This window comes from Aythya ferina (assembly GCF_964211825.1).
Source record: "Aythya ferina genome assembly, chromosome: 3".
Classification (NCBI taxonomy): Eukaryota; Metazoa; Chordata; class Aves; order Anseriformes; family Anatidae; genus Aythya; species Aythya ferina.
This window is the reverse complement of record NC_140298.1, coordinates 29,727,770-29,755,197: the sequence shown is the minus strand read 5'-3', so window position 1 is coordinate 29,755,197 and position 27,428 is coordinate 29,727,770. Positions and strand designations below refer to the sequence as shown.

Here is a 27,428-nt window from a genome sequence, read left to right as displayed (position 1 = left end):
GATGGATTGGGGGCTGAAACGAGTGAGAAGTAAATGCATGTCGCTACATACTACAGCCTTGGTATTTCTGTGCTATTGTTACAGTGGACTGTTTCTCAGAGGTCTTGGAAGCAACTTGTGTCTCTGCTGGAGTATGGTTTGATTTTTTTTTTTTTTTTTTTTGGGTGGTCCTGTGTAGAACCAGGAGTTGGATAGGTTGATCCCTGTGGGTGCTTCCATCTCAGGATGTGCTATGAGGGGAGTCAGAAGGGAAAATGAGTCTGTTTCCATCCAGAATTGGTTGAAGAAAGGATTGAGGTGTGACATCATAGATTTTATTTAAGCAGCTGATAGGAAGAAACTTTGTACAGTGCTCTCAGATCAAGTTGTTTGAGTGTGGTCCCTCTGATATGAAGTTAAAATTACTGTAAGAGGTGTAAAATTAAAAAAAATTAGTGATATAGCAATAGTAATTAGTACATGTGGAAGTCCACTCTTTACAGGTATTTCCAAGCTACATTTTGATTTGTTCTTGGCCAGAAATTATTGGCAGATAAAAACATTTTGGGGCTGATGGAAAATCAAGTGAGACTTCTCCAAGAAAAAAAAAAATTCCTTTTACCTAGAAAATGGATGAGAAAATCTGAAATGGGAAAGTTGTTGAAACATGAGGAAATTAGGGAAAAAATACAATCAGTGGCAAGAAAACCAAAATGTGTTAGGCTCGAGATAACAGTGGCAGGGATGTGTCTGATGAAATATAGAAGATTTGAAGAAAAATACATGTTTAAAAAAAGTAAGTTGGCAGGTGTGTATTTGTGGCAGTTCAAGAGACAGTTCAGTTGAACTACAAAAGTGAATAGGCAGATACTTGTAAGTTTGTTTAGGTGTTGGTAAGTCTGCTAAAAGTTATCTTTCCTCAGGTTTTGCTAGTGCCTCTCAGTGGTATGGAATTGCTTAGGAGAGCCAACAGCAGTCCTGTGAGGAGTAGTCTGCGGTTCTGACAGGCCAAGTTTAAACTTGGCATTAGCAGTGCTTTGTGTCTGTGCAGAATTGCTGCTTGAGGAAAACTTACAGAATCACAGCAAAGTTTGGGTAGGAAGGGACCTCAAAGACCACCTGGTTCCAACACCCACTATGGGCAGGGACACCTCCCAGCACACCAGGTTGCCCAAAGCCCCATCCAGCCTGGCCTTGAGCACCTCCAGGGATGGGGCATCCACAGGTTCTCTGGGCAGCCTGTGCCAGTGCCTCGCCACCCTCAGAATGAAGGATTACTTCCTATTATCTAATTCTACCCTTTTAACGTTTAAAACTGTTACTCTTTGTCCTATCACCACGCTTCCTTACAAAGAGTCCCTCTCCCCAAGTGCCATATTGGTACAATTTCCTTGCTTGGAATATTTGAGTTCTTGTTCAGCACTTTCCAGATGTGTTCCATCAGGAATGAGGGGACTTCTAGATGTATCAGTTCATATTCGGAAATGGAAAAGCAAATAAGGGGAAGATGCAAAAAGCCTCTAAAAATGTGTCCCAGATATGTAAATATGGGCAAGAAGAGAAAGATATTCTTCTGTGAGAGGGTCAGAGAGGTTTAAATTTCACTGAATCATAGATCCATATGATCCAAGAGGCAAATACTAGCTGGATGAAAATATAATGTTTCAGAGTAACCACATTGTTTTTCTCGAATGTTGACCTATGGACATTGTATTTTTCATTTTTATCAGGGAAAAAATGAAAGATGGGATGTTTTGTAATACTTGCGGCTGCGTTGGATTGTAACCACATGGTCAAGAAACGAGTCTTTAAAAGTATCGCATGTAGCTTTTCTTTTGCATGTTTTTCAGTTGTACATATGACCTTTTGATATTGTGAAATATAATCTTGGTTTTCATCAGTTTTTGGCATTTTTATTTAATTAAAATTCAAAGGTGTAATGAAGGTACTGTGACTGAAGTTAATCAGTTTAAGCCTTAAATTGCTGAAGGCATGTTGGCGTGCCATCTGTAGGCAAACACTAAAGATTGCCTTCATTTGAGGGAAACAGTGTCAAAGTAGCTTTGCAGGGCAAGTAGGCTTAGGAGGCAATTTGAAACAGTTTGCCTTGTGCTCTCAAAGCCAAATTTTCTTGTGTTTCTGCATCACTGCTCTCAGTTGGGGATAATCACTGTGTTTGCACGCAACTATTGATTTTTGTTGTGATAGCATTTGTTTTATTCATCTTTCCCTTTGATAAACTGGGTGCATGTGCGTGTGTGTGCATATATATGTATTTATATAAAAGGTAGAAGTTATTTGATTTTAAAGCTAGTTTGTCTTCTAGAATAAAAAGGTGCTGTTCTGCGAGATACTGAATGCTTCTCCTGAATGATATGCAGGTACGGGGAGCAGACTGTGGCCTTGTACTACTGAAATTGCAACTTCTGGAGCTTTCTCTTTGTTTTTAGTAGACCTATTTTCCTGTACATTTTTCCTGTACATCCTTGAATTGGTTAGGATCAGATGTAAATAATCAATGAAGAAGTAGGATTCCAAATAAAGACTAAATTTCTTGCCTACTGAAGGTGATAACTCTAAGATATTTATTGGAAAGGACTGTATCTGAAACATGTGATCAGGTACCAGCTCAACATCAAGTTGTATAATTTTCTGTTTTTGGTTATATCAGATTAAGTACTGTACTTCCAGTAGCTGTGTTTTCAGGAAAGTACTTTTTTCTTCACTGTAACAAAAGGAGAATCTTCTACTTGTGGCTCTAGGTAACTTTTTTCAATTTCAATGAAGAATCTTACACCATTTTGTGAGTGTCGGATATTTTGAAAAACTACATCTTTTAAAAAGTGGGTGAAGTGTTCTAATAGTAACTTTTTCTTATCAGTAGTTAGCAATGCTGCTACTACAGCATGAGCAGAAAGACTAGCTTCTACATGACAGCAAATGAAAATCTACCCACTGGATGTCTCTTATTGTTGCTTCAGCCATGGCTTCTTCAAATCCCAAAAGAAGAAAAAAGCTAAATATCCAACATAGATAAGAAAACATGATTCTGGAACAAAGAAATGATTGTAGACTACATCAGTTTTATTTGGAAAACACTTTTTAGAATTTTTGGACCAGGCATTCTTTGGAAGAATGAAGTTGCAGGAGGAGAATTAGGGGAGATAGTAGCAGATGCACAGAAGCAGACAAGGAATACTGTCCAGAACACCCAGTTAGTTGAAGTAATATGACCCAGCATGTTTATCACCTACTTAGGGTATATGTTTAAGCCAAATAAAGGTAGCATATATGTAATAAGGATGATAGTTGTAAAATCTGAACAGGACTGAGGCTCATTCTATGCTGAAGGGTGCTCTCTCCCCTCATCTGTCTGATTTTTTTATTTTTTTTTTATTTTTTACTTTTTTGCTTATAGAAAGTGTCCAAAAACATTTCAGGGTGTTAAATACAAGGTTGGCAGTAACAAGAAATACAGAAAATAGCAGAGAATGTGAGCAATTGAGGTGGTACGTGAGACTTCAGAAGCCAAGACTTAAGCAGTTGGAAGTTTACTTGGTATGCCAAATAAACTGTATTTTTGCTTGTGTTACGAGGTAGTTTGCACGAGAGCACAAGTGTCTGAACTTTTGCTGCAAGCCAAGCGCTTTGGTTATTCATGTTTTCTCCCTTTTCTTTCCTGGGCAAATACCACTTCTTTAGTGTGTTCAGGTGTAAAGTAGATGATCAATGTACTTGGAAATAAAAAAAAAAAAAAAAAAAAAAAAGTATTTTTTTGTATATGGAAGGTCTCTCTTAGATTTCACTTGAATAAATGAGTCTAGGTAGCTGTGGTGACTATATTTTAATTTAAACATCAAGCATTCTAACTACCCAAAGCTACTTCTCCTTAGTGCTGCTCTGATGTTAAAATTAATTGATATGCTTTCTTAATCAAGTGTGCAAGTGGGGCATTTTGTGGCATTTTTGTATGACTTTTGGGGCATGGATTTCAAAGAATTCTTGCTCATAGTATGCATGTAGGCTCCAGGGGTGAGATGAGACCCCAGCAGCCTCGTAAGTAGGGACCGCAAGGCAGATGAGCCAGTGGCTTCTCTTCCACCAGCATGTCTGTGATGGCAGAATGGGCCTGAGGCTGGAGGGAAGGGGAAGCCGCATGAAGGTGGTGCCCTGGGCTTGGGTTGCTGCCCTTATTGCTTGCCAAGGGCTTGGATTTGGGGTGTGCCAGGGGCTTGACAGGCTTGGGAGTGCCCAGGCAGTTCCCCTGCCCAGGCTTTCCCCCAGCACACTTTGTCCTTGTCACTGGAGCCATGCTATTAGTTTTGGCATGCTGGAGATGCCCCCACCATTGCTGGTGCCCATGTGGATGATCACCTGTGCCATACCGTGGCATTACCCATCTGCTGGGAGAGAGGGGAGGAAGGAAAGTGGTAATTGCATTGCATGTAACCCTGCTGCTCCCATATCTACTAAGTTAAAAATGCTGTTTGTTATTAGCATCTTTATTTTTATTTCTGTAAGACAAAAATGTGCTAGTAGGGTGATGAATAATGTGTTTATTGTGGGTATCGATTGCTTTCACTTTGTGATGAATCTGAAATGCACGCACTTAGAAAATCCAAGTAGGCATCATGCACTTGATGTGTTCGACTGAATCAGAGGTCCGATAATTTGTTCAGGAAATTAGCCCTACCTGACATGCATCTGAAAGAGCATCTCTTTTGTAATGTGTACTGTAGAGCAGGATTATTAACTGAAAAACAGTATCAACAACAAAAATGCAGTAGGGAATTTGCATGAGATTGCCCTTTTGTCCTGCAAGCTGTGGCAGCATCAGAAGTGTGAATAAATTGTACAGCAAGGAGTGGTGAGAGTAGCCTGGTAATCAAATGTTGTGTTACATCTAACACTTGTCTGGTGAGCGGGGGCTGAAAGTCAAGTGCCTGCAATCACCAGAGAAGTGTAGATGCATTTTCATTATAAATTAAGTAGCCTAATCATGTTTGGTTGGGTTTCAGTGTTTTTTAATTATCTTAGGCTCTTCCCCAGCAAACCAAAATACTCCCATTCACTGGGGCCAGGTCGTTATTGGAGTGTGTTGATTAACTGCTCATTTGTTTTCAGCAGGGCAAGGTGTGGCACTGGTAGGGCCTCTGCAGCCTGACTTAGGTGGATCACATCAGCTGAGATGGCATCCATACCTTGGAGGTAACCTGATGTCATCTCCGGGTGATATTTACAAGTGATGGGAAATGCACAGCTGTATTTAACAGTGACTTTGTTTCAATAATGTCTGTAACAGATTTAGGTTGGAAATTAGGAGACATTTCTTCTTAGGAAGAGCATTTGAGCATTGGGAAGGGTTGCCCAGGGAGGTGGTGTCATCACTGTGCCTGGGGGTGTTTAAGGAAAGGTTGGCCCTGGTGTTTAGGGACATGGTTTAGTGGGTGACTGGTTGTAGGGTGATGGTTGGACCAGATGGTCTTGGAGGTCTTTTCCAACCTTAATGATCTTATGTTTCTAAAATACTGAGAACTACAGGAATAAACTAGGCAAATTATCTCACTTTTTAAAGTGTTCTAGAACATATAAATCATGTATACACTAATTTTATTCTTGAATTCTTTTATTCAGGTTAAGTGTGTTAGATCATACTCTTTTTCATTTAAAATATCATGTTGCAAGACCTATGGATGCTCTAAGATCTTTCTTTTAGTCCACAAAGGAGGACAGGACTGGGGGTGGGGAAAAGCAACAACTTGATCAGTAGTTGCAGCATTCAAGTCTGTAAGTGCCATCCTACATCTGAATGTCATTCAGAGAAACCCCAAAAGATGAATGGGTTGTTCATTTGTTATGCAGTGACAGCAGGGAGTCACCTTATTCAAATAATCTGGCTGGTGGTGTCCGTGTGGCAAAACTCCAAGTTTCAAGTGCTGATGCCTAGATTTTTCTGCATATTTGTTTGTTACTGCAGCATTGTGAAATCTATAGGGAAAAAAGATACAAAGGATCTAATCCTGTAAAGTACTGAAACTCCAGCAGGTGCTGAAGGACTTGGGTGCTTTGTGGCAACAGGTCCACTAATTGTTTGACAAAACAAAGAGCAAGTAAGTGTTCGTGACTTCACATCAATGATCCCAGTAAATCCTGGCGTCTTTTAGAAAAAGTATACCAAGGCAAGGCCTGTTTGCAGTTTGTTAATGTTGTCAGATTTAGTCTTCTGATGGAAGGATGTGAAATCATTAGGGGAGAGTTCTCCAGTACTTATGGACATTCATTCACTTAAGTTCTGGCTGCAAAGTTAGGATTACTCTGCTCTGGGAATCTGCGTCCTACTGGTTGATACTCTGCCAGATTGGTACTTTAATGTGTATGTGACTGACATTGGAAATGCTGTGTTTGCTAAATCCTAACTTGCATTTAGATGGATAGTATTTAGAATAAACAAAGTCTGCCTTAAATGTTCTGCTCATTCTGCAGCAAAAAGCAACAATTGAAGTCTGATGCAGTCTGCTAGCATAGGTGTAAAATACTGAGTATAAAGAAGGTATCAGTGAAGAGGTTGGAAGAGCCTTCATGCCTTTCTGTGATTCTGTAAAGCTACATGAAGTAGAACTATAGAGAAAAGCAGAGGCAACCTGCGGAGTGGCAGTCATGAAGGTTATGGTCATGCAGATGGACAGCTAAACATCAAACCAAAGCTCTAGATGTTTTATCTTTTAATCTTGGTTGGTAGGCAGATTTTCTTAGTGACAGCATTGCCGATGATGAATCTGATTTGGAAAGTTTATTGGCAGACTTGAAAGGTAACAAAGCAAGTTAAAATTCTTGTAGCATAATCTTTCAGCAATTTGAAAGGTTTGAAAAGTGTTCATCTATGCTGTTAATTGAAAAACATCTAGAAAGAAGGTGCGAGTGGTATCTTAAAAATGATTCTTTTTGTCCCTGATGAAATATGCTGCTCAGTATTAAAAATGTCTGTCAAAACTTGTCTTGGTGGGAATTCAGTTGTGTGTGTTGTTTGTGAGCATTTATTTATACCTGGGCTGCTTCTGATATCCAAATCAATGAGTAGTTCCAAACGGCATTTCTTTTCATTTTCTGTTGTCTACAGTAATTTTTCTACTGCAGTATTTTTTTTCCCTAAATAACTCTGATATGCACTTCTAATCTGGAATGGGAAATACACTCCTCAGTCATAGGCTGGCTAAAGGTGTGTCATTGCTCAACCTTGAAAATGAAGCAGCTCTCCCTGGCTGGCAAAATGAAGATTTCAGACTTATTTCTATCTCTGAATTGTCTTCAGGGATTGTACCTTAAAATCAAAAACCTATTATGCATGCACAGGGTTTTAGATTTGGTTTACAGGAATCTAAGAGTTGCTTAGTTTTTTTCAGTCTCCAGGACTCACTTATCAGGTGGGAAGGTAAGGGAGGCAATAGCAAACATATGCTGATATATGAAATGTTTCTATATTACATTTAACCTAGTAGTTAACAGGAATACATACAGAATCTTGTGCAACAAAATTGTGCTTTTCATACAGTAGATATTAAAAGATTGTTACTTGATTTTAATGATCTGTACATTCAATTTTCTACAGGAAATTGAGGGTATGGGGGCATAAAAATCTGTCTTGTTTATACTGGTCTGAAATAAATCTTTTATTTACTTGAACCAGAAATAGAACCAGAAATATTTTCTTAAGACAAATTTCTGTTTACAAGTCAACCTCAATGAAGTAGTAATTTGATATCATAACTGCAGTTTCACAGTAAGGTCTTCATTAAGACAGATAATGACTCCTGCTGCAAGACCCAAGACCATTAGTAAATATATTTTCTATCTGTTATGCTTAACTCCAGTTATAATGTCTAGTTATACATCTACAAAGTCAAACTCATTGGGACTGTAGCTGTATGGCACAAAAAAAGGTATGTTTGATATCTTTGCTGTGGATCCAAAGTGGCCCCAGGTATACTGAGTCCTATGTGTAAAGGATTGTGCAAATAGCTTTGTATTTAAGTGTGTCATTTCTTCTCATGCTACAATGCGTTCTAGACTACTCTTTTCTTTTGTTCCCCTTTTATTCCAGATACTTTTTTTTTGCCTTGGAATATTTGAAAACTGTCAGTTATGTAAGTAAGATAAACGTTAAAACTCTATTTGTATTTATAACTGATTTTCTTTTTTGTTTTCTTCAAATAGGAATGAACATCTGCACAGATGCTCTCAGTGCAAGGTTGCTAAATACTGTGGTAAATCTTGTCAGGTAAGATGAAATATTACAGCTATAAAGCACTGAAGAAAAACAAGCATTTGAATGCTTAATTTACAGGGTCTCCATACATTTTCCACACTGTCACACCTCCAAATTTTTTTGTTTGTAGTTACAGATGGAGAGCAAACATGTCGCCTTGTTTAAATTTTCTCATAGTTACAAATATAAGACTGGCAAATATCTGATTGTAATCAGAGCTAAAGAAAGAACCAAGATGAAATGTGTGGTGTTTGGCTATGCTTGGTTAGAGGGGGAGGAAGACTTCTGGTTGCATGCTGAAGTTTCTAAGTCAGTTTTGCAGTAAAACAAAAGATTATTCTTGAAATACAAATTTTGATGATAAAGTATGTTCTCTCTTTATTAAGAGGAAGAAAGCTGTGAGAATCTGGAGAGAAGAGAGCCGTGGGCAAAACTGTAGCTCTGAGGAGGGTATCACAAAGACGGAGCCAGGCTTTCCACAGTGATGGGTGGTGGGATGACAAGAGACAAAGGAAATAAGTTGAAGGAAGACCGCTTCAGGTACAATAAAAGGAAAAGCTTTTTAACCTTGAGGACAGACAAGAAATAGAACAGGCTGGCTAGGGTAGTTGTGCCATGTGTGTGTTTGGAGGGTCTCAAGACCCCACTGGACAAAACTCTGAGTGGGGTCTGACCCTGGAGCTGACCCTGTTTTGTCACTTGAAATCTCCAGAGATCTCTTCCAATTGTTAATTATCCTATGATTTTATCCTATGAAACCTTTCTTAATGGTGTTCAACCCTAAAACTTGAGTTTTTGTGTTTGGGTTGTTTTGTCACTGGAGCTTGTGCACAGAAGTTGGCAGGACGTGGTATCAAAGGGTCACACGGGTAGGTGACTGCGTAAGGTGTGGTATGGTATAGAACCTGGCACCTGAGATTGAAACCATATAGTTTGCCTTATAGAACCCTTCAGGTTTTACATCATTGCTCCTAGCATTGCGTGGTAATTTGGTTGTTTTTCCTAAATAGAGAAGAGTGAAGAAAGACAACTAATGGCTGAAAAGAAGTAGTAGTGATCCTCTATCAAAGGTATAGGAATTTAACTGCTGTCATTGACCTTCAAATGATCCTTTCACATCTTATGTGCTTTGGAAGCAATTCTGCCTTAGTATGATCTGCAATGTTCTCAACCCCTCCTTTTTGGGATTAAAACATATGGAAGTAGAAAGGAGGAAGATATGTCATCTTGATTCATTGTACAGCAAATGCGCACAATGTACATTAGGTGCTTACTGTAGCATCCATAATAATGCCACAAGTGGATTTATTATGGAAAAATATGACTGAAGAATATAAAAGACCAGAGTTATTTGTAAGGTAAGTTCAAAACAAATATGTGTCAGGAGAGTCTTTGAGAAATCTTCTGTTGGCAAGTCTAATGTGGAATGAGACAGCATGCAGCACTCCCTGTGCTGGCACTGACCTGCACGAGCAAACCTGCAAGGTGTAACACAATAGCCTCTTATAGCCTAAGTTGTAATAGCAGTGAAACTAGGAAATGGGGCTTCCTTTGAGAAAATAATTATGTGAACACACTTCAAAGATTTGCACCAGAACATCTGAAGTCATCTGGGGCATCTTTGCTTTTGGCTTCCAGCTCTAGGCATCTTGCGCTTGAAGCCAGCTCAAGTTGCTCTACCTCCACAACTGTAGGTATTGATTTCAGTGACGCAGGCTAGAGCTACTTTAAGTCATCTGCACTTAACATGTTATGTATTTACTGTTACATAGTATCATGTGCTATTAATATCAATAAATTAATATTGAATTTATATTATATAGTGCTTTCTGATATTAGGTGGCAATTGAGAATAACTGAAAAAATGTTTTTTTTTTTTTCTAGACAAAACAGGGAATTTATTGGGATTGACAGCTCAGGGCAAATGATACAAATAGAACTCAGACCAACCAAAAACTCAGACCAATCAAATCCATTTTCTCTTCAGTACTGTCCACTACTTCATATTTCTTCTGAAAAGCTATCTAAACTGCTCTGCAGCTCTGCTTTTATAGCAGCCCTTAGCAAAGCTTTTCTCAGCCACGCCAAAGCTTTTGTACTCAGCCTCTGTAGATTTAGTGCAATTGCTTAATATGTGCATTTGTAATTGAACTAATTACTGAGCAAAATAAACAGCAGGGTATTAAATCAAATTGCAGTGTGCAGATTTAAAAAGAACATTGGCAAAACAGGACAATTTTATTTTTCTAAATACAGACAACTTAGAAATGCATATTGTACAGTTGGATTTACAATTTACACTTTAGTTGAAGAATGATTTGATTCTGGAGTTTTCTGGTTAATACAGAAAGTCAAATAAGAAAGTAAACTGACTTTCAAAAAAAGAAAAATTATATTAATCTGAGCAGCTGAACTAGGTTTATGATAAAGGTAGACTTTGAAGGAAGCGACTACATGTACATTCATCAGGGGATTTCAATGTTAGGATGTACCAAAATGAACCATTTTAAAGCTCATTTAAAAGATTTTAAAAGTTCATTTTAAAGATTTCTTGTAGGAATCTTCACTTGCTTAAAATATCAGGTGGTTAAGAAAAAGTGTCTTTGCCCTAGCATGTAAAGGAAGAAACACACTTTTGAAAGATGCTTCACATACCTTGCAAAGTGTTATCCTACAAGGAGTACAGAACAAAACTACATTGGAATTGGAGTTCAAGTTGCAGAAGTCTTCATTATGTTGAAAATGAATATTTTGAGTGTATTGTGCCAAATTTAAGAAATCCCTGTTATCTCTTTTCAGGCCAGTTTGAACCTGTTTGGTTTCACTTTAATTTAAATAAATAAATAAATAAACAAAACAAATGTGGGACTGGAAGTGAACATGAGATTCTTTAGGCTGACCTGTTACACTGAATTCTCGTTTCAGAATCACTTATATGTAGGTCTTTTAATTGTGTTTTTTTTCAGTTGGACCTCATTGACTTTTGCCCCTTCTTGACACTTCCCTGCTGCAGCACCTTTCCCACCTGCTGATACCTATTTTCCCTAATTTACTAGCAGTGTTATGTATGTTTTGTGTCTCTCCAAACATAGTTAGCACATCTGCTCCACCTTATAATCACTGTTGTGATCTACTCTGGCAGTGTTTATTAATTTGGTGTGTCCCATAGACTGGAGACCAGTGATGTAAATGAAAATCCTCAACAAGTGGGGGAGTCACTTCAGGAAGAATTCAGAGTATGCCATCATGAGATATTTTTATGAAGTCATTTCAACAATAAGACACTTTGTAAAAATTGAACAATCCATTGGAAACTACAAATCCTGACATTTTTAATTAGCCACTACATCCCAATGGGAAAATATTCAACTTTTTTTTTTTGGATGAGCTGTAGTCTTTAATTGCTTTCCATGAGTGCATTAATCTGCAGGCAACATTCAACTTTTTTTTTGGTGCTGTAGAGGAGATGAGGGGAAACCTTAATTTTGTAAATAATGGCTTAGGGTCTTTCCTAGGATTAGGGACTATTTGGAGGTGGGATAGTATATCTCAGTGCAAGAACAGACATGCATCTCTGTGAAGGCAAAACAGGTCAGCTGAAAGATAGGCAAGATCTTGTGGGCAGATGGAGGTGTTTGTGCCAGTGCCCTGAGCCAGCAGGAGGTGATGCTGGGGCTGCATTAAGTGACACATGGTTGTGTGCTGGTGTTTGTATGTTGGTTTGGCCAGGCAGGCTCTCAGTCTGCCACCAGTAAACAGCTCTACACTGCAGTAAGTTCTGAGCAGTTTGGGCTCTCGTCCCTTCTCAGTTGAGTAAAGGCTGAGGAATTGCAGGTGGGATACACTGGGCTTGAATGAGAGACACTGACCTAGGAGGGATTTTCTTTTTTAGTTTCTAAATGAAATGAAGTCTGCGGAAGGAGGGCCAGGTACTGCCCTGTACTTCCCTGCAGTTTGCTTTGCTTGCTTCCTTCTGGGAGCGTTTGTTTTTGATGGGGAGGGTGGTGGTGGTGGTATATATGTTGGAAAAACTGGAAGGACTTCCCTGACAGGGAGGGAGCAGGGCCAGACCAGGTGGTCTGCAGGATGGTATTTGCACTCATGCTGTTTTGGGGATGTAAAGCCCCTGCCTGAAATCCAGAACATGCAGAGTTCAGAAAACCTCCTGTGGAGAACTGTGGGACTAACATAAACCCAGCAGTAACTATCATTAGAGACTAGCTTTAAAACTAAGTCACTCCAGGATCGGAGGTTTTCATAGTCCATATAGTTCTGTAATTTGTATCCTTGTTGTATTGGTAGTGAGAAGGAATAGCGCTGCATCTCATTACACCTGATGTATTTGGAGCTTCCCCCCTAGTCAGCAGGGAAGAAGTGAGTGGCAGTCCCTGTTCCAGCAGGCTTCCTGCAGAGGAGTATGATTCCTTCTTGGCATCAGTTTCAGCCAAACACTGCTTAGAAGAAAGCATCTGGTATAACCATTGTTCTCATAGGGAAATGCATCTCCAAGAAACGTGACATATTATGCTGTGTGGTACTGCATATTTTGTCTCATTAGGGCTTTATTGGTTGGGTATGCTATTAATCATTTTAATGTCACCTTTAGCATACTTGACATTCTGTGCAGTATTTATGTAAGGAAAAAAAATTGACAGATAGAGGCTTGTTCCAAAGAACAATTTTAGTTTAAGTGGTATAAAAATGCCAATATAATTATATTACAGAGAATGATGTCTGGACATTTACAAGCATGACCTTGTTTCTTCTAGACAAGAGTAATTCTATTCACCAGTAGATACTTAGCTTTTATTTGTCAGACAGTGTGCAGCACTAACTGTTTTTGGATTAATGCCTTCTTGATGTCATTTTTTTCCCCTTGTAGAGTTATGGGTAAAGGAAATGAAATCAGAAATCTCTTATGTATCTGAAGGAAATAAAAATTACAATTTATTTATTATGTGTAAGCCAAAGGTGGAGGGAAAACCCACAGTAAAACAGAACAGTGCTACTGGTGCTGAAGTCTGGTTACCTGAAACAATTACCCTGCTTCAATGCAGCTTAAAAAATATATTGCATTATATTGCATGATAGGCTTTGTAATCTTTATAACGAATGTCAGTATCTACAGGTGTGATGTGGACTTGTACATTTTACTGTTGTTCCCTCTTTTTTATTGCTGAATGTACAATTGCTTTGTAGTAGATATTTTATTATTTTCCATGTGGCAGTTACCTTACAAAAGCTGGTGTTCTCAGTTTTTTTTCTTAATGCATGTCTGTGAGAAAATGTCACCTTCACAAGCTTTTGGTTATTCAGAGTTATTGTCACCTTAACAATTGTTTGCTGTGTCCTATTTTTCCAATTTGCTTTTAAAAAGATATTAAAAAAAAAAAAAAAGCTCAGTGTCTTCAAACCTATACTGCAAATATATGTATTAAATATTAACATAGTAAATCTTTACATAAGATGGTCTTGAAGACGTTTTTTAAAGTATAAACAGAATTTTGAGTTTGGAAAGACAGAAGGCAGAAAATAAAAAGATGATCAGACATTGACTCTGTCTTCCAGCATGAGTTTCTTTTTCCTAGAAACTCCTTGTTGCTCTTCTGCACAGACTTGGGGGGGGAGACACATTTCAATATATAGCAGCTTTCCCATCCCTAACCTTGTCATTCCTTCTCTGCTCTGACAATGTTACTCATTGTAAGCCATTCTGATAAAAGTGATCCATGAAATAAAAAAATTCAGGTCCAAGTAGTACATGCAGCTGTATCATCTTTGGTTCCTTCTATTTTGGTCACTTTTGGTTACTGCAACCATTCCTGGTCTCTGAGCTCTGGACATATCATCACTGGTCCTGCCAACAGTGGATGTTAATGCCTAACCAGGTCAGGTGGCTTTGGGAGTTTTTTTTTCGGCATGGGGAACTTGATCGTTGCTTTAGAGCAGCTGCATTTTGGTGAAGTGGATAGACAGTCAGGTCTCTGTGTCCTTGATTTGAGTGAACTCTTAGGCAACAGTGTGGTGTATGTTGACAGAACTGGGATAGCTCAGGGAGTTTTAGCCTCCTTTCTAGTTATCTTCAGTCTTGAGGAACACACAGCTCCATCTCTTCTTGCCGCAATGAAATGAGAATCAGAACCCATTTACTTACTGAATTAAAAACTCAGCTTGAATGGGGATATCAATTTAAGCTGCTGATGCTATCATTGCACAAATGAGCATGTTGCACAAAGGTAAAGAAAATTGTATAGGGGGAACATGGAAACAAAATTAGAGGTATTTCTTCTAGGTTTCTGTACAGTTTTAATATTACTTTACATATTCACAGAATCATCTAGGTTAAAAAAGACCTCCAAGATGACCTAATCCAACCTCTGACCTAATACTAACATGTTCATATCACTAAGCTCTACAGCTAAACATCTTTTAAAGACCTCCAGGGATGGTGACTGAACCGGTTCCCTGGGCAACCCATTCCAAGGCCTAAAAACCCTTTCAGTAAAGAAGTTCTTCCTAATATCCAATCTAAACCTCCCTTGGTGCAACTTAAGCCCATTCCCTATTTTCCTATCACTGGGCATGTGGGAGAATAGACCAACCCCCCACCTTGCTACAGCCTCCTTTAAGGTACCTGTAGAGAGCAATAAGGTTGACCCTCCTCTTCTCCAGGCTGAACAAGCCCAGCTCCCTCAGTCTCACCTTGTAAGACTTGTTCTCCTGACCCCTCACCAGCTTTGTCACCCTTCTGTGGACTTGCTGGAGCCCCTTGATGTCCTTCTTGTAGCGAGGGGCCCAAAACTGAACACAGTACTCGAGGTGCAGCCTCACCAGAGCTGAGTACAGGGGGAGGATCACTTCCCGAGCCCTGCTGCTCACACTGCTTCTTATACAAGCCAGGATGCCGTTGGCCTTCTTGGCCACCTGAGCACACTGCTGGCTCATATTCAGCTGACTGTCAACCAATACTCCCAGGTCCTTTTCTACCAGGCAGCTTTCCAACCACTCAGCGCTGCTTGGGGTTATTGCACCCTAGGTGCAGGACCCGGCATTTGGCCTTATTGAACTTCATACAGTTAACCTCAGCCCATCAGTCCAGCCTATCCAGATCCTCCTGCAGAGCCTTTCTACCCTCGAGCAGATCGACACATGCACCTAACTTGGTGTCGTCTGTGAGCTTACTGAGGGTGCACTCGATCCCCTCATCCAGCTCATCGATAAAGGTATTAAAGAAGACTGGCCCCAGTGTTGAGCCCTGGGGAACGCCACCAGTAACCGGCCTCCAACTGGATTTCACTCCATTCACCACGACTCTTTGGGCCCAGCTACCCAGGTAGTTTCTAACCCAACAAAGCATACACCAGTCCAAACCAAGAGCAGCCAGTTTCTTGAGGAGAATGCTGTGGGAAACAGTATTAAAAACCTTACTGAAGTCAAGGTAGACCACATCCACAGCCTTTCCCTCATCCACCAAGTGTGTCACTTTGTCATAGAAGGAGATCATGTTCGTCAAGCAGGACCTGCCTTTCATGAACCCATGCTGACTGGGACTGATCACCTGCTTGCCCTGCAAATGCTGTGTGATGACACTCAAGATAATCTGCTCCATGAGCTTCCCTGGTACTGAGGTCAAACTGACAGGCCTATGGTTTCCCAAGTCTACCCTCCGGCCCTTCTTGTAGATGGGCGTCACATTTGCTAGCCGCCAGTCAACTGGGACCTCCCTTGATAGCCAGGACTGTTGATAAATGATGGAGAGCAGCTTGGCCACTTTGCCACTTCTCTCAGTACCCTCCTTTTTATGCATTAAAGAAGATAGTATTTGAACAAGTATGGTAATAACTGTGTTGTTGGAGAGTAGCATGCAACAGACAAAGTAAGGATTGCATAGATCAAGGACTGAATGGGGAACTTGAGAATGTTTTTGTTTTTACTACTCTTATTGTTGTTAAAAGTAAAGTAAAATTCTGGGGCAGCAAAATGGCAATCCTCTTGTGTGACCTGCACTACTGTAGCTCCGATGTCTAGTACACAATTAATCTTACCTTAAAGGAAGTAATGGCTTGATGAGGGTGTTTTGAATAGATAATCCAACCTGTGCTTCTCCACAGTTGAGTGATAGCTGCAGTCTTGGGCTGTTTTGATACAGCATGTGTGCTGCTGGTTTTTTGGCAGTCAGCATGAGATGTTGCCTGTGGTAGCAGCTGCTAATTCAGTGGGTGTCAGTACCTGAGAAAGGGCTGCCTCCTTCCTGCCCGTGGGAGCTGAAGGGGGGGTTCCTGCCCCGGCCCGATTGGCCCTGATGCTGTTCTGGTTCTGTGTCCCTGGTCCAGCCAGAGGCCAGGCTGACTATGCTTATTGGTGTGCCTGTATAAGTTCGTGTGTGCATATATAGAAGTACATAAAACAGGGTATAAGTTTTGGAAAATAACATGTTTTTTTTTTTTCTTTCTCTTTCTTAAAAAAAAAATAGAAAGAAGCTTGGCTGGACCACAAGCAAGAATGCAAGTGTCTTAAGAGCATCAAGCCTAATTTTCCTCCAGACTCCATCAGACTTGCTGGCAGGATTGTTTTTAAACTAGTAAGTGACATTCTTTTAGATGTATTCAGTGTAACAGTTTCAGATAAATACTTTTTTTCCCGTTACATTTTTAATGTAATTAAGAGTTAGAAAGCCGAAGTGACTAGGATTGCTGAACAAAATTGGACTGCATATCGCATTAGATTAACTTACAGAAATGCTGAAAGTATCAAGAGATACTAAAATGGACATAATTAACTTTAAGATGTCTGTTTAAGAGGTCTTAACTTTAAGAGGTCTGTTTGTGAAGTTTTCTGCCTGTGAGTATGGTATCATCCTAACCTTATTTCTGCCTAGAAAGAAAGCAGAGAAGGACACACTTTTTTTTGGTTCATACTCTTGAAGATATTGGTGCTTCCATTAACTTCAGTGGGAACCTCTTCTTTTTTTTCCCTTCTATATGGGTAGTAAGGACAGGCATGCAGTTAGCTAGCCCTTTCTTTAGGGGCACAATCCCATCCTTTTATTGTTGAGTTCTCTTAATTTGATTTCTTTTTCTCTATACTTTTTTTGGAAGCCCTGGATGTTTGACATTCCAACAATATGATTAAATTATGTGGACTAAATTTTCAGTTAGGTAATTAGGCTTATGATTGGGATGGTAAATCAAAAAGGACTTACTGCTTTTTTCTTTTATTTATTTTTTCTGACCCTGCCACGGTGCTGTCCTTGAATAAAAATGTGCACATTTGTAGTGGTCTGGGATGATAAAATGTGATTTTAATATCTTCATTTGTACATTGTTGGGAAGAGTGTGTGCATGTTTTTTAAAGGGCAAATATGTACCTAGCTATGCTATGCATTAATTATAGTCTCATGAAATCTGAGATTGCTAACCTCATAAATTGCTTTCAATTATAGTGTGAAAGGCCAAAGTAAATTACTAGGGGTAAGCTGCCAAAGTCAAGAAAATATATTAGTAGAAAGTGTCGTAACACCAAAAAAAAAAAAAAAAAAAGTATTTTTATGGTAGTTTACAGAAAGCATGGATTGACCAGATTTATGTTGATGCTGTTACCCTTATCTAATTATCTTACAGGCATATCACACTGAATAATCAATTTTGTAGAATGTTTTCAAGATAAAACATGCTGTGTAAGTGTTAATTACCTGTTTTTCTCTACAGCTTAGACAATCAGTATGCATTTCTGAGAGACTCTACTCTTTTTCAGATCTTCAGTCAAGTAAGTAATTGCCAACCATATTGCAGGAAATGATTCCAAATTCTGTTTTACAGAATGGCCAGCCTATCTTATTGCACCTTGCCTTCTGAAAGTCTGCTACTGTAGTATAATAGAACATGGCATGAAAAACAGAATCAAAGCAGAGCTACAGGCTGGGAGAGGAATGGTTGGAAAGCTGCCAGGCAGAGAAGGACCTGGGAGTGATGGTTGATAGTCGGCTGAATATGAGCCAGCAGTGTGCTCAGGTGGCCAAGAAGGCCAACGGCATCCTGGCTTGTATAAGAAGCAGTGTGGCCAGCAGGGTTAGGGAAGTGATCCTCTCCCTGTACTCGGCTCTGGTGAGGCCACACCTCGAGTACTGTGTTCAGTTTTGGGCCCCTCGCTACAAGAAGGACATCGAGGTGCTCGAGCGAGTCCACAGAAGGGCGACGAAGCTGGTGAGGGGTCAGGAGAACAAGTCTTACAAGGTGAGACTGAGGGAGCTGGGCTTGTTCAGCCTGGAGAAGAGGAGGCTCAGGGGTGACCTTATTGCTCTCTACAGGTACCTCAAGGGAGGCTGTAGCGAGGTGGGGTTGGTCTGTTCTCCCACGTGCCTGGTGACGGGACGAGGGGGAATGGGCTTAAGTTGCACCAGGGGAGTTTTAGGTTGGATATTAGGAAGAACTTCTTTACCGAATGGGTTGTCAGACATTGGAGCGAGCTGCCCAGGGAAGTGGTGGAGTCACCATCCCTGGAGGTCTTTAAAAGATGTTTAGATGTAGAGCTTAGTGATATGGTTTAGTGGGGACTGTTAGTGTTAGGTCAGAGGTTGGACTTGATGATCTTGAGGTCTCTTCCAACCTAGAAATTTTGTGATTCTGTGAAAGACAAAACTGCACCTGCTTAAACCTCTGTGGGGATGAATACATTGTTCAAAAATCAATGGAAAAAACATGCATGTCTTGCTCAAGCAAGATTTCTTCCACATTATTTGGCTTTAATATTTCTCCTTATTTTATAGCATACATTTTGCTGGTTTGGTTTTTAAAATTTACCAAATGTCTGTTTTTTTACATATATTTTCAACATACCTTTTTTATAATAAAGTTTTAGTTTTTCAATATTTATGGGTTAGTGTATAAAGCTGCAAAATAAGTTCCAGAAAAAGGAAAGATATTTAAAACTTACAAGGGATGTGTCTGTCTTGCTCATGACTTCAGTGGAGGAAAAAAAAGATGAAATTGCGCAGATATCTTATGCAGATAAAAATATAAATAAGATAAAATTTTGCAGATAACTGTGGTTTAACAAGTTTCAGCTGCTGGGACAGGAAAGGAGGTTCATCACAATCTCTTAGCAGAGCTGTTGTTGAACTAGAAAACACTTTTTCCAGATGTTGCAGTACCTAGAAGTTTGAAGACATGCAGGGGAAGAAATACATCCTTAGTTTGATCTTCTGTCTTGTTTAAAGGGATTTTGTAGATGGTAGCATGAACGTTTTGATTATCTCAATTTTTAAAGTAATTCAGAGGTTTGGATTTAAAACAGCTTCAAATATTGATATAGTTAATAGAAATAAATAAATGCCATAAACTGGAAAAATGCAATAACTACTAAGAAGTTTTATTTCTTTAGATCGTGACATTCTGTTGCCTTCTCCCAAATTGCAAGGACAAAAGACCTTAAGGCAACAAATTGATCAGGATAAAGGGATTGCATTTCAATTAAAACAAAACAAAACAAAACAGCATTTTCTGCCATGGATATTCTAAAATTCTATAATACATTTTTTTTGGAATTAGATAAGCATCTGATTTAAGAGCAGCCTTTCCAGATGTTCCAATGACATTAAAAGATGACTACTGACTTCTATACCCCATAACACAGCTGAGATCCAGAGGAAAAAAAAAAAAAAAAAAGAAACAACTCTTTTTGGTGCTGTGTTTTGCCCATGGCTGGTTGGGCAGTGGTAGAGGAAGAATTGGGGTAAGAGGTTTCCTTTAAAAATTGAATACTAATAATTATACGGCAATTTCTGTAGTGCAGGCAAAGATTAACTGGTAATTGCATAAAAACTGAGGTTTTAATAGTACAGCTGAGGAGGTGCTCTCAACTTCCTTTGACTTGGCTGGAGGCAAGGGGAATGGTGTGATATATGTCTGGAGAGAAGGCGTGAGCTGCAATGGAGAGATGGTACAAAAATCTGTAAACATGTCTAGAAGCTTCTCTTCAATCCTCATTCTAAAGGCAATGCTGCTACAGCCTGTGATACAGGTCAGATGGGTGCTCTCACCATTACTGAATGAGCTGTTCCCTAACCTTATTTTACAAGGAAGCAAATGAGAGATCCACATCTACTGTTTCATCTGCATTTACTTAAGAGCTTTAATAACAGTTTGTTTGTGATCTTCTTAACTCCAAAGTGTTTGTGACTCCTCAATAACCAAAGCTGGTACTTCACAGAATATAGTACAAATGGATAATGACACTTGCATAATCTCATGCAAAGTTTTTGGCTAACCACTTTTGCTGATTTCACAGCTACCTTGATATAGTGAAACTAATGTCTCTACAGTTTTGCTTTTAGAATGGAAAGCAAAGCCCAAAAGAATATCGTAGCATGGTGTCACAGCCTGGAGTCACTGTGGTGCTATTTGCTGCCACTGTATCTTCAGCAAGCTTCCTATTTACTGCACTATTTACAGGTTGTTGATAACAATTTGGGATTTACTTTCCTTTGTTATTGGTAGAATGGATACGAAAGTCATAGAAGTTTTTTTCATTAGAGATCTAAGTATAAAGGAAAAAATATTTCATTGAAGGAAATCATATGAACTGGAAATACAGGTGGTGATCTCAAGCAAGCAACTTCTCAGGAAGCATCTGTATAATACAAGATTGTTTCAACTCTATCATAAATATTATGGGTAGAATTCTAATTGATTCACTTTTTTGTTGTTTTTAAAATCCAAAATATACAAAAATTGTCACTACGCTATCTACATGTATGTCTACTTGACAATACTACTTTTTAAGTGTTACTTTATATGGTTGGTTGATTTTCAGTGTGGGAGACCTATATGCTTTTATTCAGTTTATATGATGTTTTACACACTTAGGGATTCAATATCTGGTGAAATGTGTAACACATCTATTAAAAGCAAACAAATGAGGAACATTTGGCAGCGCATAGCCCTTTATAAAGCTTTATTCCCCACTCCGTAGTTCCTTCAAATTCATTGTTTTCTGAAGTGCTGATTAAGTAGGAGATTAAGTATTACCATTACCATTAAGCTGGTTCGGTTTTATTATACAATGTTTTGTTACTTGCATGGTTTCACTGGCTTGCTGTGTGTTAAGATGATTCAGAAATCAACTTGGCTTATGCTTAACTAGTTTCAGTATGCAGGAAAGTGTTTGTGTAGAGTAGTATGGGCAGATTTTTTGCTATTTCACTTGTATCAGTATCAGGGATGCATAATTAAATGCCCATTCCTCAGTTAGAAACCATTCCACAAGCCTTTTATAGCATATTTTTTTTCCCATACCATGGTTCTGACAGCAAAAAAATGTTTCTTAGAAAAACAAAATGAAAACATTAACAAATTTTGTATTCCTTTTTTTTTTTTTTTTTTTTTTTTTGGCCTTGGTTTCATGATGTGTTGTGAAAACCAGGTCTTGATCATTTGCCGTTAAAGGTCCTGTGGCACTTTTTGTGGGGATCATTAGCTCTGATGTCCTGGATGGAGTCCAATTTGAATAATTGTTTTCTGCTCCTGTCTCTCAAAATTCTCCCAGAAGTTCTAGTTGGATTCAATATTTCTTGATCACATTTGTCCTAAACTGCAGACTCTACTTAGAAGACTTCTGTTCTCCACTCTAGAGGTGCTTTTTTTTTGCCAATAGTGAAGCAAATCATGCCTGTCTTTGTCATAATACATTTCAAAATGTGCATTATATAGTTGTATAGTTATAAAAAAGCAAATCCTTTAGTTACATAGCCTTGGTGCCACTTAACAAGGAGCATCTGTCTGCTTTTTGTGTGATGAGTGATGTGAACTTTCTGAGGAGCTGAATCTGAGCGCTCTGGGAGAGCTCACCTGTCCTGAGACAAAATACCCTGTACCTTCAAGTGCAGGAATGTTGGGTGGGGTGGCACACAAAAGCCAAAGAATCACAAACACTAGCTAGATGTTTACCAGACCCAGGGACGTCTGCTTTAATTGCATCCTTTTTTAAAATGAGTAATTAGGAGTTAGCTCTAGAGAGGATATTGAATTGTTCTTCCAGGATGCCAGAAGGCTTGCATCTAAAGCACAGGGAAGAACCTTTCTTAGTGAAAGGTTATTTCTGTTCCCAATAAAGATAGATATTTAATATATATATATATAAATCACTGTTATACAGAGATGAAGTTGATTCTCAGTGCATAATTATCCACTTAGACTTTTGTTATGATTGATGCTTGAATCTGTTCATTGTCCATTCTCCAGTTAGGTCTTTTGTGCTCACTGGCAGAAAAAAGGAAATGTGAACCATGTTCGTGAGGCACTGAACTTATGAGGACAGCTGAGTTTCACTTTCCATGTTATCACTGATCTGATGCATGGATGATCACTTCATTAGAAAATAAGGCACTGGTTTTTTTTTGCTTCAGGATTCCAGGATTCCTATCTGTGAAGCATAAATAATGGTGCTTTAATATAGGAGTTGGATTTGCTTAATATTCCTTCATATCAATTCTGTTTAGCAGCTGCTGCTGTGTATGAAACTCTGTCTCAAAACTACTCTCCCTTTTTATCTGCTGGCATAAAGTGTTTGACACCTCTGGGAAGAATATAGTATAAAAATGTGCACTTCTGCAAGGAGGAAGGAGCTGCTGCATAACCTTTCAAATTCATTCTTAACATTATAAACCCCTAGATGCCTATTTTTTGTACCTAATGTCTTACATCTGCTTACACATCTGCTTTATCTTTTGGCTTTTGATCTTTAACTCAACATTGAATTTATGCAATTTGGTAATAGCAACATGATAAACTCTTCTTTGTGTTGATAGGTAGTTGTCAGGAAAAAAAGACAAATGTTTGCCCTCTGTCAAAATTGCCCTCTGTCAAGATTAATTCTGAGACTGGAAATGTCTAGACTATATAGCTGCCATTGTACATTTTGAAGATGTTGGCGAAAGGTTCTGTTTATGCCTTGGTGTACTTTTTTTCCTGTCCCCTTAAGATACTGAACAACTAAGTGAAGAAATGAAAGATGGCCTCAGGCACCTTGCGCACACCTTGCAACTGTATCTGAAAGCAGAGATCCAGGATGCGTCTCACTTGCCAGCTGCAATTGACTTTTTTCAGATCTTCACAAAAGTAAGTGTTAAAATGTGATTGCTTGACAACTCATAAATTATCCTTTCATTGTGTTCTTGATTTATTTTTGAGCAGCAGTTCAGTAGATGCATCCAGAATGTGATATATAGCAAAGCAAAATCAAACTATTTTTTCTGTTCAGTCACCATTTAAGAAAAACTGTAGGTTTTATACATGTATAACACTTCAAAATAAAAGCAGCAGCCAGATGGGGGTTCTTCTTTTCCATTTTATATTGTCATGTTAACGTTCTTGGAAAATAAATAAGTAATGTTGCATTAAAAAAAAATACACAAACAATTTAAAAAACAATTGAATTAATTAACTCAAGTAATTTTTTTAATGGTGATAAAGAGCATATAGCATCATTCGTCATCCTGGAATTTTTTTTGTGAAGTGTCTTATATTTCTAGATATATTAGCAATCTGTTTTGCCATTTAGTAATATGTGCTAATGGGACATGTTCATGGCAGTATCATGTCCCACAAACTGTTATCAGGAGTCATGTGGATCATCTGTTCTAAAATGCTACATGTTAAAGTACATGAAATTCATTTCCATGATACACAATGTTTGTTTACTAAATAAATATTATTGTGTTTTCTTGTACATATTTTATATCTTTAATTTCAGAAAGTTTGAGTTAAACAGTTGTAGTAGAAGTATATGGAGAATGCTCATAGTTTTAACTTAATCGAGCTTTTTGATTTCTAGTTGCTAAATTCTAGCATGATTTCTCAACTCAAGCACATTTCAGCAGTCTTAATGTTTTGTTATGAAAAAAATCAAACTCTTAGATATTTTTCTTTGGATTTAAAGAAGAGGAAGAGCCTCTTTTAGAAAAAAAATAAAATGCAATATGATTTTTTGGTCTGCTAGGACACTAGTGGAATCTTTTTTTCTTGGGATGAAAGGATCAGATGCAATATAATCGTAAGTGTTTTTTCATCCGGATTTTTTATTGTTGATTGGACTGCAGTGTGAAGTTTCAATTTTCCCGTCAAAAACACTCAGAATGAACTATACTCACTCTTGGAAGAAAAACAACAAACAAGCCAAAACATGCACTGCTTAGTCTCCACTCAAACTGTTTTACTGTCTTGCTGTGGCACTCTGGTTCAGCCTGCACTTTGCCAGATGAAATGCTCTGTGTTAACTGGTTTAGAGAATCTGTACAGCTGAAGGTAAGGCTGATTATCAGATGATCATTACTTAACTGCTTTGAACTGAGTCACAGCTTGCAAGAATGTTTCCAAGTGTTGTTGCCCTCTATTTAACAATAATCGTAAATTGGATACTGGCCATGGTTCTTTCATTGATTTCTTTTATATCATTATTGAACATATGAGATGAAATGCAATAAGTGATGCTTTGGTGGACTGTCATGATGATGGTAATTACATAATTATGACCTGTGATAAAAAAAGTAAGTAATTTCAGCTCATCGTTAGGCTTTTCAGTACAGAAAGTGTTACAGATTTTTTTTTAAAGTGAAATTATTTTAGATTGAAATGAAACACCCAAGGCATTGTGAGGAGAAGGTATGAGTTCTGTTCTTTGCCTCATCCCACCTGTTGGTTGTTGGTTAATACTCTGGCTCTAGACTTTGCTGGACCTCTCTGTACTTACTCTGCCCACCAACCCATCTACAAGAACTTTTCCTGGCAAAAGAAGTCACGTATTTGTCCTCTGTGACCAGGCAGACTCAGCAAACCAGTCTCTGACAAATACAGAGAGGGGGCAGGGCTGCACAATGCAGGAGAAAGGTTTGAACTCTTCCTTTTAATGAACTATTAATTAGTTTACCATTTTGCACATATTCTCAACCTTAGGAGAGACGTTTGAAGTTGGATTGTGTGTTGGCTTTACAGGAGCAGTGTGATGGCTGCTCAATATATTGGCACACTGGTGAAAAATATGTGCAAGCTTTTAAAAATGTTGAAGTACATGCACGCAGAAGCATCTGCATGCGTGGGCACCTCCTCTTCCCTCCCATGTATTCTACTAAGTTGAAGCAAGAGGGCATCAAGTACAGAGTGTAAGTTAAAACTTCCCAGCTCCAAATCCTGTTAGCTGGAGAACTAGAATGATCATTTAAAGTACTAGATGGTAACATTTGTCCCACTATACCTTTGCTATGATAAAGACATTTTAAACTTGGGGTATTCCACATTTTGCGTGGGACTTTGTTCCAGCCCTATTGAATGCACTCAGTTGTCAAGTTGTTGCTGATTTCTTTCTAAATTCTAGAAATTCAGAGGTGCTGGAATGATTAAAGTAGGTCTCATTTCCTTCTTCCTTTGCTCATATAACTGAGCCTGTGTGGTAGTCTGCCTCAGGGAAAGGGAGAGCAACGACGTAGACCTATCATGGCTGCTGTTACTTCATATTGTTAATAATAACAAAAATGACACAAGGGAAAGAAAAATCTGACTAAGCAGGTTAGCTCATTGGGAGGAAAGAGTTGTTGACTAAATGTAACCCTGTGCATTATGTGCAAGCAAAAATCGGCATCTTGCTTGGATTCCTGGTCAGGCACAATGCTTTTTGGAAGCTCTAATGTCACTCTCTAATTTTCCATGTAGTAGTTTATAGCCTTCCCAATTTGGTTGTCAGATGAATACATTATGAAGTGTAACACTGTATTAAAATATGATTTTAATATGACCCCATCCCCACAAAGGCAGCAGTGGGAGCCAGCATTTTCTTCCACTTGTATAAAATCCTTCTTGGAAGATGAGCTGAATGTCAATGGAAAAAATACTGGGGGGTGTTTTGTCCCATTCTTCCTCCCCCAAGCTAAATAGGGATGCTTATTCCCAGCAGGTAAAACTTAAGGCTTTGGAACTGTAAATGTCTGATAAAAGTCTTACGAAGTCTTTTGTGGTCTCTTAAAAAAAAAAAAAAAAAAAAAAAAAAAAGACCAGCTGTGATGACTTCTGTGTGGTCACAGATACAGATACATGACTTCAAGATGTAATCTTGTTTTTCCAACCTCTTCCAACATTCTATTCAAGTTCAGTAGGTGCCTATTCTAGCATTGACCTATTTTGGATCAGTCCTCTCATTGCATGACAAAAAAAAAAAAAAAAGGAAAGCAATAAAAAAAAGTCAAAGGTTATTTTTATTGTTTGATGCTGAGTCCTCAAGCAGGAAAAAAAGCAACAGGCAGACAAAAGAGAAAAACCGTCCTGCAGTGAGATGACTAAATTCCAGATTGTTCTTGGAAGTTCTCCAACCTGAATGAGGTCAAAGGAGTTTCACGGAAGCTCTTTTAAACAGTCTTCCTTTTCTCTTGGTCACTGTTCTTGTCTTTGTGGAAAATTAATTATAGTTTTATTCACTTTCTTGTGACATTCAGTAGGCTGAGTCCCCTTGACTGCAAACTATGCAAACTTCCCATTGAAAACCAAAGAAAGCTCTGCCATTTCTTTAAGTGAGGCTAGAATTTCAGTCCAATGTATTCTTAAGTTACATAACACCTGTGGAAGATATCAGCTGTACTGGATGGGGAGGTGTTTCAGAAGGGCCATGTACCTTTCCTTTTTACAATTTTGCCCTGTTCTCACTGGGCAGTTTGTTCATGTGTCAACTGTCCTTTGAGTTGGAGTTGGATTTTTTTCATTCTTGCTATCTGATCACTCTTTGGAAGCTCCAGTTTATTTAACATGCCATTTATCAAGGTTGTGGCTGTTTTTAAATTCTGATCCTCAGTATTAAACAGAATTATCTACAGTTAATTATGTGATAAGGTTTTCAACTCCACCGAGACTTTTTCAAATGTCAAGATAAATTTTTGACACCATAGTTTTGTGGTCTAATGGTGTTTCCATAACCTTGAGATAAAATCAGTCCTTGCTTTTTTCATTCTTCAGCCTTTGCATACATGTGTGAGGAGGTGGCCTAGAATCCTATGAGAAATTTAATGGATGAGGAATAATTTTTTGGTATCCATTTATGGTTCTTTTCATAATAACAGACAGAGCCACATAAACTACTTAAGAAACTCGTACATGGCATGTTGACTGTAAAACTGAGCGTGGCTCTACTGAGTGAAATCGAGCCTGAAACA

General features: G+C 38.6%; 1 protein-coding gene across 7 annotated transcripts in view; it reads left to right on the top strand.

Annotated features, from left to right (window-relative positions):
* The window catches only part of SMYD3 (SET and MYND domain containing 3), a 396,214-nt gene that overhangs the window by 20,285 nt on the left and 348,501 nt on the right, over positions 1-27,428 (top strand). For all 7 annotated transcript variants that reach the window (XM_084512204.1, XM_084512205.1, XM_084512202.1 and 4 more), the window contains exons 2-5: positions 8,191-8,254; positions 16,716-16,823; positions 17,950-18,007; positions 23,219-23,355. In XM_084512204.1, coding sequence (XP_084368330.1) covers positions 8,191-8,254; positions 16,716-16,823; positions 17,950-18,007; positions 23,219-23,355 — 367 coding nt within the window. The remainder of the gene's footprint in view (positions 1-8,190; positions 8,255-16,715; positions 16,824-17,949; positions 18,008-23,218; positions 23,356-27,428) is intronic.